This window comes from Callorhinus ursinus, unplaced genomic scaffold, assembly GCF_003265705.2.
Source record: "Callorhinus ursinus isolate GAN/ISIS: 27379988/994484 unplaced genomic scaffold, GSC_fseal_2.0 scaffold5, whole genome shotgun sequence".
Taxonomy (NCBI): Eukaryota; Metazoa; Chordata; class Mammalia; order Carnivora; family Otariidae; genus Callorhinus; species Callorhinus ursinus.
In genome coordinates, this window is record NW_027397067.1 from 82358259 (window position 1) to 82373011 (window position 14753).

The 14753-nt window shown below is 63.2% G+C and overlaps 1 protein-coding gene across 2 annotated transcripts in view; it reads right to left on the reverse strand.

The window, feature by feature from the left end:
- The window catches only part of ZC3H3 (zinc finger CCCH-type containing 3), a 90004-nt gene extending 81710 nt beyond the window's left edge, over window positions 1-8294 (reverse strand). For both annotated transcript variants that reach the window (XM_025871241.2, XM_025871242.2), the window contains exons 1-3: window positions 8193-8294; window positions 5519-6818; window positions 4203-4399 (exon numbers count right to left, since the gene is read on the reverse strand). In XM_025871241.2, the coding sequence (XP_025727026.2) occupies window positions 4203-4399; window positions 5519-6818; window positions 8193-8280 (1585 nt within the window). In that variant the 5' untranslated portion in view covers window positions 8281-8294. The remainder of the gene's footprint in view (window positions 1-4202; window positions 4400-5518; window positions 6819-8192) is intronic.
- Between the last annotated feature and the right edge of the window lie 6459 nt (window positions 8295-14753).

Genomic DNA, 14753 nt, shown 5'->3' on the forward strand with positions numbered 1-14753 from the left:
TAGGCAATCAATTACCAGAAAGAGGCGGACTGAGGGATAAGAGGGGCGAGTGCGCCCTCTGCTGGCCACTAGCGGCGCGGCGGGGCTGGGGAAGGGACCTGCCCCTCGCCCCCCCTCCCTCCACTGGGCAGGAGCCCACAGCGGGTCAGGTCCCCGCCCGACACAGCTTCCACGAAAGTCTGGACCTGGACCAATGATCTGTCGAGGGAAACGGGGAAGAGAAGCTTCGAAGCAGCCTGTCCACCTGCAGGGAGGCACTGCCAGCCGGCCCGGAGCCCCGGAGCCCCGGGTCTGCACCCCAAATGTCCAGAGCATCAAATGAAAACTTGTGTGGGAGGCAGCCGACAGCTGGCTGGGGCCTGCCTGGGAAGCTCTAGCCTGGGGCCTGGGGACAGGAAGGTGGAGCAGGGAAGGAGGGAGAAGGAGGGAGACGGAAGGAGAAGGAAGCCTGTGGACCTTGAGGAAGGAGGTGCATGGGGTAGCCACCCTCGGACTCCTTAGTAGTCCTCAGCCCAGGGAAATGCTTGTCCTCACTCCTGCCCCCACCAAAGCCGCCTCTGCCAGTCTCAGGAGCCGCCTGCCCAGTGTTTCAGGCCTGCACACAAGCATCTTCCACGAGCTCCTTGCCCACTTCTAAGAATGAGGACCCCACTCCTTGGCCCGGCATTCAAGACCTTTCCGAAGGCTCTTCCTGGATCACTGCCCCCTCCAGGCCTGCTGGACACTCCTGGGCCCCTGACACTGCCACGGCACGTCCCTGGGCACATTCATGCAGCTCCCAGGTCCCTCCTCTCCTGCATCCAGAACCACCCCCTTCCCCTTACTGTGGCCTACTGGACCCTCCCATCATGTGGGTCCTGCCTTCCCTCTGGCCTCAGTACCCCCCATGCCTGCCACACGGGACCTCTCTCTGCTCCTGCAACACGGCAGAGCTCATCCCACCTGTGCCCTTCAACTGCAGAGAGGCACAGTGTTCACGCCTCCTTGTCCTCATGCAGGTCTCGGTTTGGAGGTCACGTCCTCAGAGACGACAGCTGCCCGCCGTCCCCACAGCTCTCTGTGACCCCACTTCCTTTTCCTCTGAGCACGTTTACCACCCGAGAGTATCTCCTCAGCTTATTTACAAGTACCCAGGTAGCTGTCTTGACGACTGCAATGTGGCTCCAGCATCACAGTACCCACGGGGACCAGCACACTTCCCTGGGCCAGAGCTACTCCACGCCTGCTTGTTGGATGGATGGGGGCGGGGGTGGGTGGGGGACAAATGGTGGACAGAGAACCAATGAATGGAGGATGGATGGGGGATGGACGGAGGACAGACAAGGGAATGGATATGCGGATGAACAGGTGGACAGATGTAGGATGAATGGTGGATGGACAGACGGAGGGATGGAGGGGATGGGTAGTGGATGAGTGAGGGGTAGCCTTCTGTAAGCCCTTCCCCCAACAAGACTCTCCCCCACCTTTCACAGTCCTCCCAGGGCAGTCTGTGCCAAGTTATCACATCCGTTTATAACCACAAACTGACCCGCTCACCTCCTAGTAGAGAGAAGTATGAAGGTGGGGACCGTGTCAGGCCCCTCAGCACTGGCGCCCGCACTGCGCCCACCCTACCAGCAGGAGGCAGCCTCCACACCCCGGCCTGTACCCAGTACTGCCCTAGGCCTAACGAGAGAACCAGCCATCCCGGGCCCAAGGAGCACAGTGCACAAGCAAGTGGGCCAGAGCCTGCCGGCACCGCTCCAGGCCAGATGCACAGCACCTTCACGCCCCCTTCAATCTGCAGACCCAGCGTCCCCGCTGGCCCCTCAGCCCTCCAGGCTGCTGTCCGCTGGCGGCGAGTGTCCTAGAACACCTGGCCCGCGTCACTATGGGAGGAGGCCAGCCCCCATGTGGCCAGGGCCCTGCTCTCTGCAGTGGCCCCTCAGCCAGCCAGCAGCCCCCGTAGGAAGCCAGGCCTTGGGCAGCCCCCGCTCCAGCCCCGGCCACGCCAGGGCCCTTCTGCTAAGAGCAGCTGCGAAAGCTCAGCCGTGTCTGGAGGGTCCTGGGTGTTGTCCACCTCTGGCCCCATCTGGAGAGGGGTCCTCAGCTGCAGGCCCTCAGCACATAAGACAGGAGAAGCTCCTCAACCCAGTGGCGCCCTTTCCTTAGGGGTGTCTGCTAAAGGGGACGGCCATGGTCTGGCTCAGGCCTGTCTGCCCCCAAAACAGGTTCCCCGAGAGCAGGGGCAGGACAGGCCTGGCCAGGCCCCAGTCAAGGCCAGCTCTGCTCAAATTCTGGAGGGCGGAACACCAACAGCATGGACCGAAGAGGTCAAAGTGTGCCCACCTGGGACACCCCACCAACCCCTCAGTGCCACCCCAGCATTAGGATAAGGAGCCCCTGGCAGGGCCCCATCTGCTGTCACCCTGTCCCGCGCAATGCCTAGCTCAGCACTTGCTCTACAAGCACTTGCTTCCAGGCCCAGCGAGGAGGCCTGGCGCCCAGCGGCGGCCCAGGAATCCGGCCCTCCAGAGCACTCTGGTCCCAGGGCAAGCAGCCTCAGACTGCCGTGGGCTAGGCTGCAGGTCTCAGGAGAGCCTCGTGCCTTCTGGATCCCCAGCACCTGGAGCAGGATGCAAAGGGGCCCGTGGACACACACCCCTGCCGCAGCCAGGCCTGAGCGCCGTCACTGCCCACAAGTGGCCGTCCCCGTGTGATGGCCCTTCTGTGGGGACAGATCTCCGTCAGCACCTTCTCCTCCACTCACCCGGACCTCTCTACCGGCCAAGACAACACTGTGACACATGAGCTGAACCGAGCCATGAATCCCTGCAAAGGCCCGGAGGCCCCCGGGCACCACTTCCTGACCTCTCTCCAGGCTGCCCCAACCTCCCTGGGGACTCGGCCACCCCCTGCCAGCCCCCCCAGAGCAAGGGGCGTTCGCAACCCGTCCTCCCGTGTCCTCCCCCGTCAGGCCTGGGACGGTCGGCCATCGGTCCACCCACAGCCTTCGGTCCGCTCCCAGTCAGTCCTGCAGCCGTAGCCCAAGCCTCAATCCAGCCCCCTGGCCGTGGCCACCGGGGGACACTGTGGGGCTCCCTTTGCTCTGTCCACCTGTGTCCAGGTCCACACTCACCAGAGGTCAGGTGGGCGGCCAGCACCCTCCAGCCTCACTTCCTCACACCTTCTCATGGCCCCTATGCCCCGCTCTCCCACCACCAGCTCCCACGCAGGCGCTCGGCTCTGCCACGCACCACCTCCTCCTGGACAAAGCCCTGCCCGCCCCTCTGTGGGCTCCCCAAACACCCGGCACAAAATAGCCATTAGGGCACAAGTCCCAAGTCCGACTGCCCAGGGCCCAAACCCCATCACCTCCAGACTCCACGTGCATCAACCTGGAGAGCCATTGCCACGCATCCACCAGATGCTCAAAGGGGAGAAAACAGGGCTATCGTGGGACCTGGTCCGCCCGGAGGAGCCCGGACCCACCAGGACACAGCGTCACAGGTGACGCCCTCCCCCTTCCCTACCCCCCACGGCCAGAGACCCCCCCACCCCTGACCACCGGCGTGTGCCAGCTCCCTCAGTGTGCTGCCATCACCGCACTGGGACGGGGAGGGGCGTCCTCCTCAAGGGGACCACGGCGCACAACACCCCCACTACCCTTCACCCTTCACTAAACACCCACGACCCAGGAAGTGCGCCACGCGGACCCCTCCCAGGCCAGCTCAGGGTTCCGGAGGAAGAGGCAGCAGCCCACAGGGAGAGGGGGACAGGCCCACAGCCTTGCCGGCCTGTCGGCCCAGGACAGGCGGCAGACGCCTAGGGGAGGGGAGCCCCGGGCGGCCTAAACCACCCCTCCACTCCCTGCAGGCCTGCGTGGCTCCCACCCTCTCGTCCACTTTCTGGCTCCTTCCACCAAGACGGATGTGACTAGGTCTACAGGAGAGACGCACTAAAAAGGCCACCACACACCTGCCCAGCAGCATCTCCCCCACCCGGGTGCGGGGTACAGTGGCCCCGCCCTTCTCCTCTGCTCTCCAGCCCAAGCCGCCCACTGCCCACCAGCCGGAGTGTTTTTGGGCTGGAGCACTGACAGAGCAAGGTGGATGCTGTAGGTGGTTCCTAACAGGCGAGCGGAGCCAGTGCAGACTGAGGGAGAGGTAAGGCTCACAGACCTGGCTCAGCAAGCTTTCCAGAACCCCTCCTCCTGGTCATACCTTCCTTGGTGGGGAGGTGGGCCCGGCCTGGAGGCAGGCAGCACAGTCGGTGCCTGGTGACCTGCATCAGGCCCTTGTTGGGCATCTTCTTCAGAATAGGGCTGCTCTTTCCCCGGACGGCCTGCCTCCGCCGCAGGCTGAACTGGCTCTTAGCAGTGGCAGCAGGTGGGGGGCTGCTCTTCTTGTCCCCAGGAAGGCTGCAGAGACAAAAAGCAGGCAGCTCCTGATGGGCTCCCCCCGTGGGGCGGCTGTCCCCTTCCACCCTTGCCCACCCAGATCCTGGCACCATGGAATCCACCCCAGGAGGCAGTCAGCTCCAGCGGGTCCCAGCCTTTGCACCTCATCAGTGGCGGCTGTCTGAGAGCTGCCACCCTCCCCCTCCCCTGCAGAGCCTGGAGGCGGGTCAGAGGGAGGGCGGCCCCACCCCTTGACCCCCACCCGGTGCATCTGCACCAGGTCTCCTCCGGCTCCCCAGGCCAAATGAACTCTCCAGGGGGGCTGGCGGTGGGGGGGGGGGGCTCTAAGGAGCCACAGCGGAGGAGGGGCTGCCCCCCACCTCCCCAGCCATCTCGGCAGGAGAGACTACTTCTCACGGCTCCCCTTTCCACAGTAGCTGACACAGAGGACCACTGTACAGAAAAGGCGGGGGAGCCCAGATAACCTGGCCAAAAACCAAGGTCAGGCAGCAGGAAGGACCTCCAGAGCGAGACTCAGCGTGAGAACTACTCTCTGCCCTTGCAGTTAACAGCTGCTGTGACTAAGTCCCTGACCCCAGACCAAGTGCTGAGCCTCAATGCCATTTTTTAGCCTCCTCACAGTCCTTGAGGGTGGAGGGCCAGGGAAGTGACATCTACTCAGTGAGATAGTGACTCACCTGGTCACTTGGCCGCCAAGGGGGCAGACTTCCTCCCTACTGCCCCCTCGGTTTGCTCACCCAATGTCTGGCCCGGGAATAAAGCAATCATCCACAAACCCCGCAGACCCCGAACCAAAGCTGCCCCGGCAGCCTCTGGTCTCTCACCAACAGGAGAGAGGGGTGGCTTGTCGGCACCTGCCTCCACCTGTCCTCACTGGCCAAGCCCCCATTACTCAGCTATAAAGGAGAGCAGTAAGCCCAGCCTCACTGGTACTGGGCACACGAATGCCACCACACACACGCAGGCCTGACCCAGCAGCAGGTGATGCTGCTTCTCCTCCCACACTCCTGCAGGTGGGCCCTCCCACGGGCTCTGCATACCAAGCAGGGAGCTTAGAGGCCTCGGCCTGCCCCTGTGCCTGCCCAGACAGAACCCTGGGGTGGTGGCAGGGGCACCTACCTAGCACTTCCCCGCCTCCGGATGATCTTGGTGCGGCTCTTCACTTTGTAAGCCGAGAATGGGGTCCCACTGCTGGGTCCCACTGCTAGTCTGTCCCCCGAGGGGGACCGAGATGGGACTGGAGAGAGCTGGGAGGCATGGTCCTTGCTACCAGCTTCTGACTGCCAAGGGGAGGAGGAGGCCGAGGAGGCCGAGGGGCTGGATGCTTTCCACTTGTACTTGCTGGGGGAGGCCCCAGCCGTGGAGGACGGAGCCGACCTCCTGGGCTTGGCATCCGGATCCGCTCTGAGCTGTGGCTTCTCCACTTGTTCTGCTGTGCCGAAGGGGGCCTTGCCCACATTCTCTGAGGCTGCTCTGGGACTGAGGGCCCTCCGAGTGGCCCGGGGGCTCTTCGCTGAAGCGGCCACCCACTTGTAGTTGTTTTTCCGGAACTTGTTGGTTCGACAGGACACAAGCAGTGAGGACTCTCGGGCCTGCCTGGGTCCAGAAGCTGGTCTAGCTGGGCCGGCCACCACAGCAGCGGAAGCTGGCTGGTCTGTGTGGGCAGCATTCACTCTCCCATCTCCAAGGAGATGTGCGACACAGCTGGCCACAGAGTGTGAGCCCACCTTCCGGCCCACAGCCATGCCACTGCGCTGGGGCAGGGTGGAGGCTGGGAAGCGTGCCTTGACAGCAACTGCACTCTCACTGACAGTCCGCCGGGGCTCTGAGGGGCTGTCACTCATGCTGCTCACGGACTTCACTACCCGAGGCTTGCCAGGCTCCTTCTGGCAGACCAGAAGGGGGTCCTCTGCACCGCAGCTCCCCTTGACTCTTCCTGGCTTTGGGGGTTGCCGCTGTCCACCTGGGGGCTCGCCCTCACCCTCCTGAGGCCTGTGGTCGCTCCAGGGGGGGTCCTCAAATTCTTCCAAGGAGCCCCGAGGGACCCCTGCAGCACTAGCCGAACCCGGTTTTGATGGTGGTTTGATTTTGATGACCACGTTCTGATCTGAACTAAGCTGTACCTGCCTCTCCAGGACATACTGCTGGGGGTCAGGACCCTGGCTGCCCCCAGTCCTGAGGGGCGGCTGCACAGCACAGTCACCGGGTGGGTCTGAGGGTCCCGGGGGCCGATTCACAAGGGAGTATTTCTTGCGCCATGCAGGCCCGTGGTTCGGGGAGAAGCCCCTCCGGCTTGGGCGAGGGTAGCAGGCACCGAAGGCCCTGCTGCTGTTGTAAGCAGGTGGTTGCCACCGGGAAGCAGCTGAGGTGCCGGGGGCAGAGCCATTGCCATGGAGGTTTTTGTAGTCATCGATCAGACCTGAGAAGGCAGAATCACAGGCTCAGTTAGCCAGAGGGTGAGCGTAAAATCAACAACAGTCCCCTGGAAGCGCATCAGCTGACGAGACGCCCCACAGACCCTATCTCACTCCTGAGCCCCTGCCAGCCCGCAGTGCAGGACAGGCAGCCCCTAGAGCCGGAGAACCACGGATGTTCCCTCAGCCCGTCTCTTCCATGAGCCTTTTCCCACCAGTTATACTTCAGTCCTATTTCCGGTTGTTTATCCTAAAAATGCACCCGTGGCAGGATGTCCCTAATTTACCAGGAATATTATTATACCGCTTCCACAATCCTTTGAGGGGATGTGTCACTCGACAGGAAGAGACCAGCAAGGTCCCATGCTGTAATGCCTCAGCAAGGGAGCCAGTCAGCCGCAGAGGCCCTCTGGCTCGCCCACAGCTGGAGCGGGGGCAGGCGCACACCCTGATGACCTCCCAGCCTGGCACACAGGGCAATGAGCGTAAGACGACGGACACCCGTGAGCATCCACGGTTGACAAGAGTGCCACACTGTCCTCCCGCAGGGGGGGAAGAGGCCTGGCTGGCGCCCCCACCACCAGCACAGGCTTTCCAAGGAAGCCCCTGCAGAGTCGTCCTGCTGCGGGAGGGGTACAGGCCTCAGCGGGGACAACCCAGGGGTCAGAACCCAACCCACAAACCAGCAGCCAGCCCCTCAGTTACACACTCCCCCACCACAGGTCCCGTCCCCAGGCCCAGAGAGCCGCGTCCTGACACCGCAGTGCACGGGGAGCCCAGGAAGCCTCCTCGCAGGCTGACCGCCGGCCTGCACTCTCCCCCACACACGCTTTCCAACGCCTTAAGTCTTCTCTTTAAGGGAGCAACTTTAGACGGGAAAATTTTTAAGTACGGAAACCTCAAGTCGGGTCTAAAAATGGGAAAGTTGGGAAACTAGGCCTGGGGAGTCGGGGCCTGGAGTCCCAAGGGGAATGTGGGCGAAGGGCGGGAGGCAGCCAAACGAGACCTCGCGCCGCGCCGAGCACAAGCCCTCCGCCCCACTGCCTGGCACCGGGGGCGAGAGGGCGCCGAGGAGGTGCCCGCCCACGGGGGACGCCCCCCGTCGGTTACTGAGCGACGGCCCCGCCGCCACCCGCCGCAGCGCCCGAGGCACCTGCCCTACCCGTCTGGCGAAACTCGGGCAAGGCGCTGACCCCGGCCGGCCCGGACGCCCCTCCAGGGGCCCCCCCGCCCCCCCGCCCCAACCCCCGCCCCCCCCGACCCGACCTGGCCGTCGCGACCGCAGGCGCAGAGCGACCCCCTTCGGGGAGGCGGGCAGGGGCCCGCCGTGAGGGGAGGGTAAAGAGAGGGACGCGCGCCCGGGGCCCGCCCCGACCCACCCTGCAGGAGACGTATCTGTCGCCGTAATTGCTCCTTTTCCTCCATCTCCGGAGTCCGCGACGCCCGGCCAGGCCCCCGCGACGTCATCCCCGCGCGACTGTTTGCTCCCTCGGGCGGGGCGGGGCGGGGCGGAGCGGGGCGGGGCGGAGCGGGGCGGGTGGAGTCGGGGCGGAGTCGGGCCGGGGGCGGGGCGGGGCGGGGCCCGCGGCAGTGCCGAGACTGCGCACTGCAGCCAGGCCCGGGCGTTGGCTGGGCCGCGGGGGACGCGCCGTCGTCCTGGCAACGGCTGCGGAAAGGCGGGGCCCCGCGAGCGCAGAGCGAGGGACGGGACTGCGTCAGTAGGGAGCGCCGGCAAGTGGCGCAAGCGCACTGGGGCGGGGCGACGACCAGGCCGGGCTGGCCCGGGCCGGGGGCGGCCGCCGCCGAGACCCGCGCCGCGGGCTGTTGTTCTCTGTAGGACGAGACCGGGAGCCGCGGAGGGTTAGACTGGAGGCTCTGCGGGGGCGACCTGGTGGCGCTGTTAACGCTGCTCCGTGGGCTCTAGGGCGGGAGAAGGCCGAGAACGAGGAGTCCCTGGGTCGGGCACCTCCGAAAGCATGAAAGATTTCGGTCGCGCAGTGGAAACGGGGGCACAGACGGATGCACACAGCCCTGTACTCTGCTGGGGGTGTCACATGGTGCAGCTGCCGGGGAAAGCAGTCTGGAGGTGCCTCAGAAAATGAGAAATAGCAGCACGTGGCCCAGCGACCCCGTGCCCCCGGGCGGGCGTCCGAGGAGTGAGAGCAGGGACGCGCGGCCCGCTCGCAGGCGGCCGGCCACCCGCGTGGGCGCCCCAGCGGCGCGCTGAGTGAGCCTCGCGCAGGGAGGCGCTGCGGCCCCGAGGACCAGCCTCGGACACGTGATGCCAAGTGCGCCAGCCCCAGAGGACAGGCCTTGCGTGAGTCCGTGTACGTGAGCGCCCCGGAGCGGGCCAACTTACACAGCCGGCCAGCCGACCCGAGGTGCCCAGGGGCTGTGGGAAGGGGGAGTGGGGACTTCAGTGCTTAGTCAGGCCTCCTGTTCGGAGCCCTGACGACGTCGTGGACGGAAAGGATGATGAGCGTGCAGTGTTGGGAATGTGCTTAATGCCGCTGAATTGGACACCTGAAAACAGTCATAGGACAACTAATATGTTGTGGTTTTTTTACCACAATAAAATGAAACGGACAGAACGTGCTTGCCACAGACCTGCGGCATGGCCAGTGTTACAGGAAATTCCTCCGGCGGAAGGGAGATGATGTGGCAGAGACACACACATGCAGAGGGCAGGAAGTGGAAAATTTGCTAGTAAATGTTAACCCTCCTTTCTTACATCCTCTCAAAGAAACAGTTACAGCCAAACCTAATGAAAGTGTGAATAGTAACAATGATAACATACCATCCGCGCTCACTGAGGCAGAGACTGGCATGGCCCCTGCACCAGGAGGACACACAAATTCATGAGGCTTTCCATAAAAAATCATTGTGGCTTGTGCCACGTGTAGAAGTAAGACATACGCCAACAACGATGCAAGGGGTTCACAGGCACTGTCTGCTGGAGGGACAGCCCCCGACCCGCCTCCAGGTCAGCGCCTCAACTCCTCCAGGGCTGAGTGCTGCCTCACTTCACAGACAGCAGTGGGCACTCTGAAGGCCTCTTCTGCAGTGGTGGCCTGCCAGGCTGAGAAGAGCAGCCTGCACTGGCTGGCTGGCACGGGGCAGAAGCCCGGCTGGGCATCCCTCCCAGCCCAGACGTCTTTGAGGGGAGGCACAACCGATCTGGAACCATCTTTACTTCCTGTGCCCTTTCTGGTCCCTTTGCAAGTACCACCCAGGCCTGTCCGTGCTCTGTCCGCCCGTCCTCCTCTCCCACTGCCCCTGTCCTGGCTGAACCCTAACTAGCGTGTCCGTCTCTCCCCTTCCCTCTTCCTCGCCCACGAGCAGCCAGAGGCACCCTAGGTGGGAGCCCCTGTGGACCCGCTCAGGGTGACTTACGAATCAGGACTGATGTAAGATCCTTAGGTCTTGGCCAAACTCTGAGGGCAGGGGAGGGGCGTTCTCAGAGAAAGAGTGAGATGGAATTTCCCGCGAGGGATCTTGAAAAGCACTCCTCTGGGCTTACTTTGTGTTACTTCTCTTGAGAACCCTACAACCATCACCTTGTGAACGAGTCAGGGCTGGCTGGATGGAGGATGGACAGCACGTGTCCAGTTATACCACTGACCCTCTTGATGGTCAGCCATCAGCCAGACACGTGAGAGCATTAGTTGCCAGCTAACTCCAAAGCTGTGAACCCAGGCAATACCCAGTGGAGCAGAGATGATCCATTTCAGCTGTGTCCAGCCTAATGGCATAATTCAGAGCAACTCACATATCTATGAGTGAATGAGATGTTGTTTACACCACTAAGGTTTGGGGTAATTTCTTACACAGCACAAACCGAGATTCGTGAGTCTAGCACCGAGCCTGCTCTCTTCTGCGTCTGGGCCAGGGATGTCTGGACAAGCTGTCCGGTCCAGGGGTGGTGGAGAGGAGAGCCCAGCCACTTGCCCAGAGGATACACGGTGTGGAGATTTGTCTCCTAGGGTTGAGAAACTGTAAATAGGATGTAAGTGCTGTCACAGTTAACCTACTAAAACCTATCTTAACAGTTACATTCGGAACTCATTGACGCCCATCAGACTGGCAAAAATGAACCCAATCTGCCTTCAGTGTTGGCTCAGGGGGGCAGAAACTCACAGCGCTTATTCTGGACATCGGCATAGCCTTTCTGAAGGGCAACTTGCAATGTGTGCCAAGACCCTGGGTACTTTCTGAGTGATTGCATTTTTAGGAATTCCCCTCAAATGACACATTCTGTATGAACACCAGACAAAAATACTTAGCCTGTTGATAGCTCTTTACAGCATGCCAGGCCCTGCTCTGGTGTCAAGACATCAGCACACTGAGGTCCCACAACAACCGTCTCCGGGGTCACTTCCATCTGAGAGACAGGTCCGTGTCTGGGCCTCCCCCGTCCTGCACATCCTAGGCCGGCTGCTGGGTGGCCGTCTCCCCTCCGTGCTGTCTTCTTGCTGACCACCCACACTGCCGGCAGCCTTTCTCCCCCACCCCGAGGTGCTCCTTCCCAGAGGGCTGCCCGGGTGCCCACGTCCGTTGTGAAGAACTTCTCTCTCCTCGCAGGGCTGTCTCCTCCCCGAGCCCTGGAGGCCCCCACCTTCTCCCACACCCAGCTTCCCCTTTCCCTTTGCGTGTTTTCTCTGCCCCACAGCCCAGGCAGGCTGCCTCCCTCCTGAGCTCGTCCCACCACAGCCGCTTCCGCCCTGCCCCACAGCATAAAGCTACCCCGGGGCGCAGCACCTCCCCAAAGGGAATGCAGTGTAGCCATACCAAGCGCACTTTTGTCAGGGAATATGCACAGAATGTCCAGTCTGTCCTGCGTTATCTCCCCCCACCCAGCCTGCACACCCAGCCCTTGGGGACCCTCCTGTCAACTGCTTCCCTCTAGATATGCATGCAGGTGGGAGTCCTCAGGTGGGAACAGGCGGCTGGCAGGCTGGGACCACTACCCCACGGATGCCCCCTCACCTTTCATCCCAGAGGGAAGGGAGCAGGACGTTACTGTGGAAGACAAATGCCCTCAGGGGCCCTATGGACCCCTGTTTCACCCCAGCATCCACCCCACACCTAACCCTCACCAGAAAGCATGACTCTCAGACCCTCTGGGCCAGATCCTTCTGGGAGAAAAGTGTTTTGGTCTCCTGTTCCCAGAATCGCGGCATTTCCACAAGGCTCTCAGGAACCAGAATGGATGAATCTCACGAAGACCATGCTCCGCAGGCCCAGTACTGAGCGAACCTCGGTACTAGTGTCCAGCCGATAACTACTCCCCTCCTGCCCCAGCGAGGCCTGGACCCCAGCAGTGAGCGCTTCTCCCAGCTGGGGCAGAGTGAGGCTCGGAAAACCAGAAGCAAGAGCAAGGGGTGCGCTTCCTCGGGCAGAGGCCCCGTTGGGGTGACGGGCTTCTGTGGCCCCCGCCCCAGCAGGCAGAGAGCTCAGGGGACCAGAGACATCACAGCAGGTCCCAGGGCAGGGGACTCTGAAAGGAAGCAGCAGCCCCGCTGCCTTCCTGCCGCCCACGCCCCTCCTGACTCCTGGGGCACCCCTGAACTGACACTGCCCTGCTCTGGGGCTGACCCGTCCCCTCCACCCCCCGCCCAGAGATCTGCCCACCGTTGACTTAGCAGTGCTGGGCAGATGCGCCCCAGCGTCTGGGCTATTGATGGGTGGCCGTGGCGCTGGCGGGAGGGATGCCCCGTGGGGGACTCAGTCCCCAAAAGATGGAACTTCTGGGGCGCCTGGGTGGCTCAGATGGTTGGGCATCTGCCTTCGGCTCAGGTCATGATCCCAGGGTCCTGGAATCGAGTCCCGCATCGGGCTCCCTGCTCCTTGGGAGCCTGCTTCTCCCTCTGCCTCTCTCTTTCTCTCTGTCTCTCATGAATAAATAAATAAAATCTTAAAAAAAAAAAAAAAAAAGATGGGACTTCTGGGGCTTCTGCCTGCGCTTAGCACCCTCTGGCCCTGCAGCAGCTGCTGGGACAGGTGTCTCTAATCCTGACGCATCTGTTTTTCTTTCCGGAGCAAGGGCTCCCAATGGCCCCGAGGGCGGGACAGAGACATAGGCACCAGGCGGGGAGGGGCAACGCTGGGAGGAAGGGGAGCCCAGCACCTGAGGGAGCCTGCGGAGGGCGTGGGCACCGACTTCCCGGCACCGCGGGAAGCTGGGGAATGTCCCTGGAAGGGTCGGCGCTGGGTGGAGCGGGCCAGGGCGGCTCCCACTCGCGCGCGGGCGGGTTGGAGGGCACTGCATGGGCCCCCATCACGGACCCCACGGAACCTGCCGCCCCTGGCACCTGCCCTGGCACGCCACCCTGAGCCTGGAATTCAGCTGCCTCAGGCCGCTCGCCCGTCTCCTCCGCGATGGGGCCGCTCCCTCCAGAGCTCTCTGGGTTATCTCTGGGATCTGAATGCCCTTTGCCAGGGGCTGGGCACCCCCAGGGCAGGGTCTGCGCTGGATTGCCACTGCCACGCCCTGCACCAGCCCCTCACACCCGGTGGGTGGAGGCAGAGTCCCTGGTTGCCCAGAGCTTCCTCCACCTTGGGGCAGCCGGCCTTGCTGACCCCTCCAGGTGCCTTCCCTGGCTCTGTCTGGGGTCACAGCTTGCCTTCAGAGACATGTGTCCTCTCTAGCTGTGGACCCCCAGGCCTTGGCCAGGGTGGCCTTACCTACCTCAGTGTAACCTAGGGCAGGCTCGAGGAGGACATAATGTCGCCCCAGAGTTCCTGGCCCTCAATATGTCCTGGTGACCGCCCTTCACCTCTTGAATGGGAGTCAGGGAGGGGATAGGGTGCAGGGCCAGCCCCTCCCACCTTCTTTCCACCTTTTCTCCCCAGCAGGTCACTCCTGCCCTGTCAGGCTGACCTCTGTCCTCTGTCAGGAGTCCAGGTGATAGGCAAATGACTTGCCGAGTCCCTCCTGTTTGGGTTTTTGCTGAAGAACTGAAAATGGGACCAGGGAATTGCAGCAGCCATGCCCTGGCCCCACCCCACCCAGCCCGAGGCGTGGCAGCCCCAGGTAACAGCCTCAAGGCAGGTGGGCACCGTGTGCCACCATCCGTGGTTGCCGTGGCCGGCGCGCTGCCCCTCCCGCCCACGGATGGCTCCTGCCTGGCACCTCTGCCTCAGACCCAGTCCCCCAGGGGTGGCTGTGCGCAGGAACAGGGAAAGAGGCTGCACTGCAGGAGAGAGGACCCGGGGAGGACAGCCTTCCGGCGTCGACAGCCGTGGGCACAGCTTAGGCCTTGCAGGTCCCCCACACGTGATGGCACACGACGCGCACTAACGTGTCCGCACGCACAAGCGCGCGCACACACGTACGGTCACACAGACACACGACGGCACTAACGCGTCCGCGCGCACACACGTACGGTCACACAGACACGCGACGGCACTAACGCGTCCGCGCGCACACACGTACGGTCACACAGACACGCGAACACACCCCCCCCAGCCCGAGCGCCTCAGGCTCTTGGAGCCTCCCCGCCGGCAAGGGCCCCTTCTCACACCAGCAGATGGGGCCCCACGCCAAGCAGACTGTGCGCCCGCCGCCCCAGAGAGCCCTCCGGCCCGCACCCTAGGCTCCTGGCCTGGGGAGAGAAGCCGCCTCAGCGGCCTCAGAGACCTCCCCCCCCCAGGGATGGCTTACGGGTTTGTGTGTGGACTGAGCGGAGTGTGGCAGAGCCTCAGGGAGTGTGAGGCCCGCCGGCGGGGCTCTGGTGAGGGCTCCGGGCGTCACGGGATCAGCGCGAGGCAGGAAGTGGTGGCGAGAAGGAGCCCGCTGGGTGCGACTCTCCACAACCCAGACGACAGGGGCGCTGAGGGGCCTGCGTGTTGAAGCCCGACTCCAGATTTTCTCAATGACGGCTTTATCGACGTAATTCACATGCCACGCCGTCCACCCACGCCGTCCACCCACGCCATTT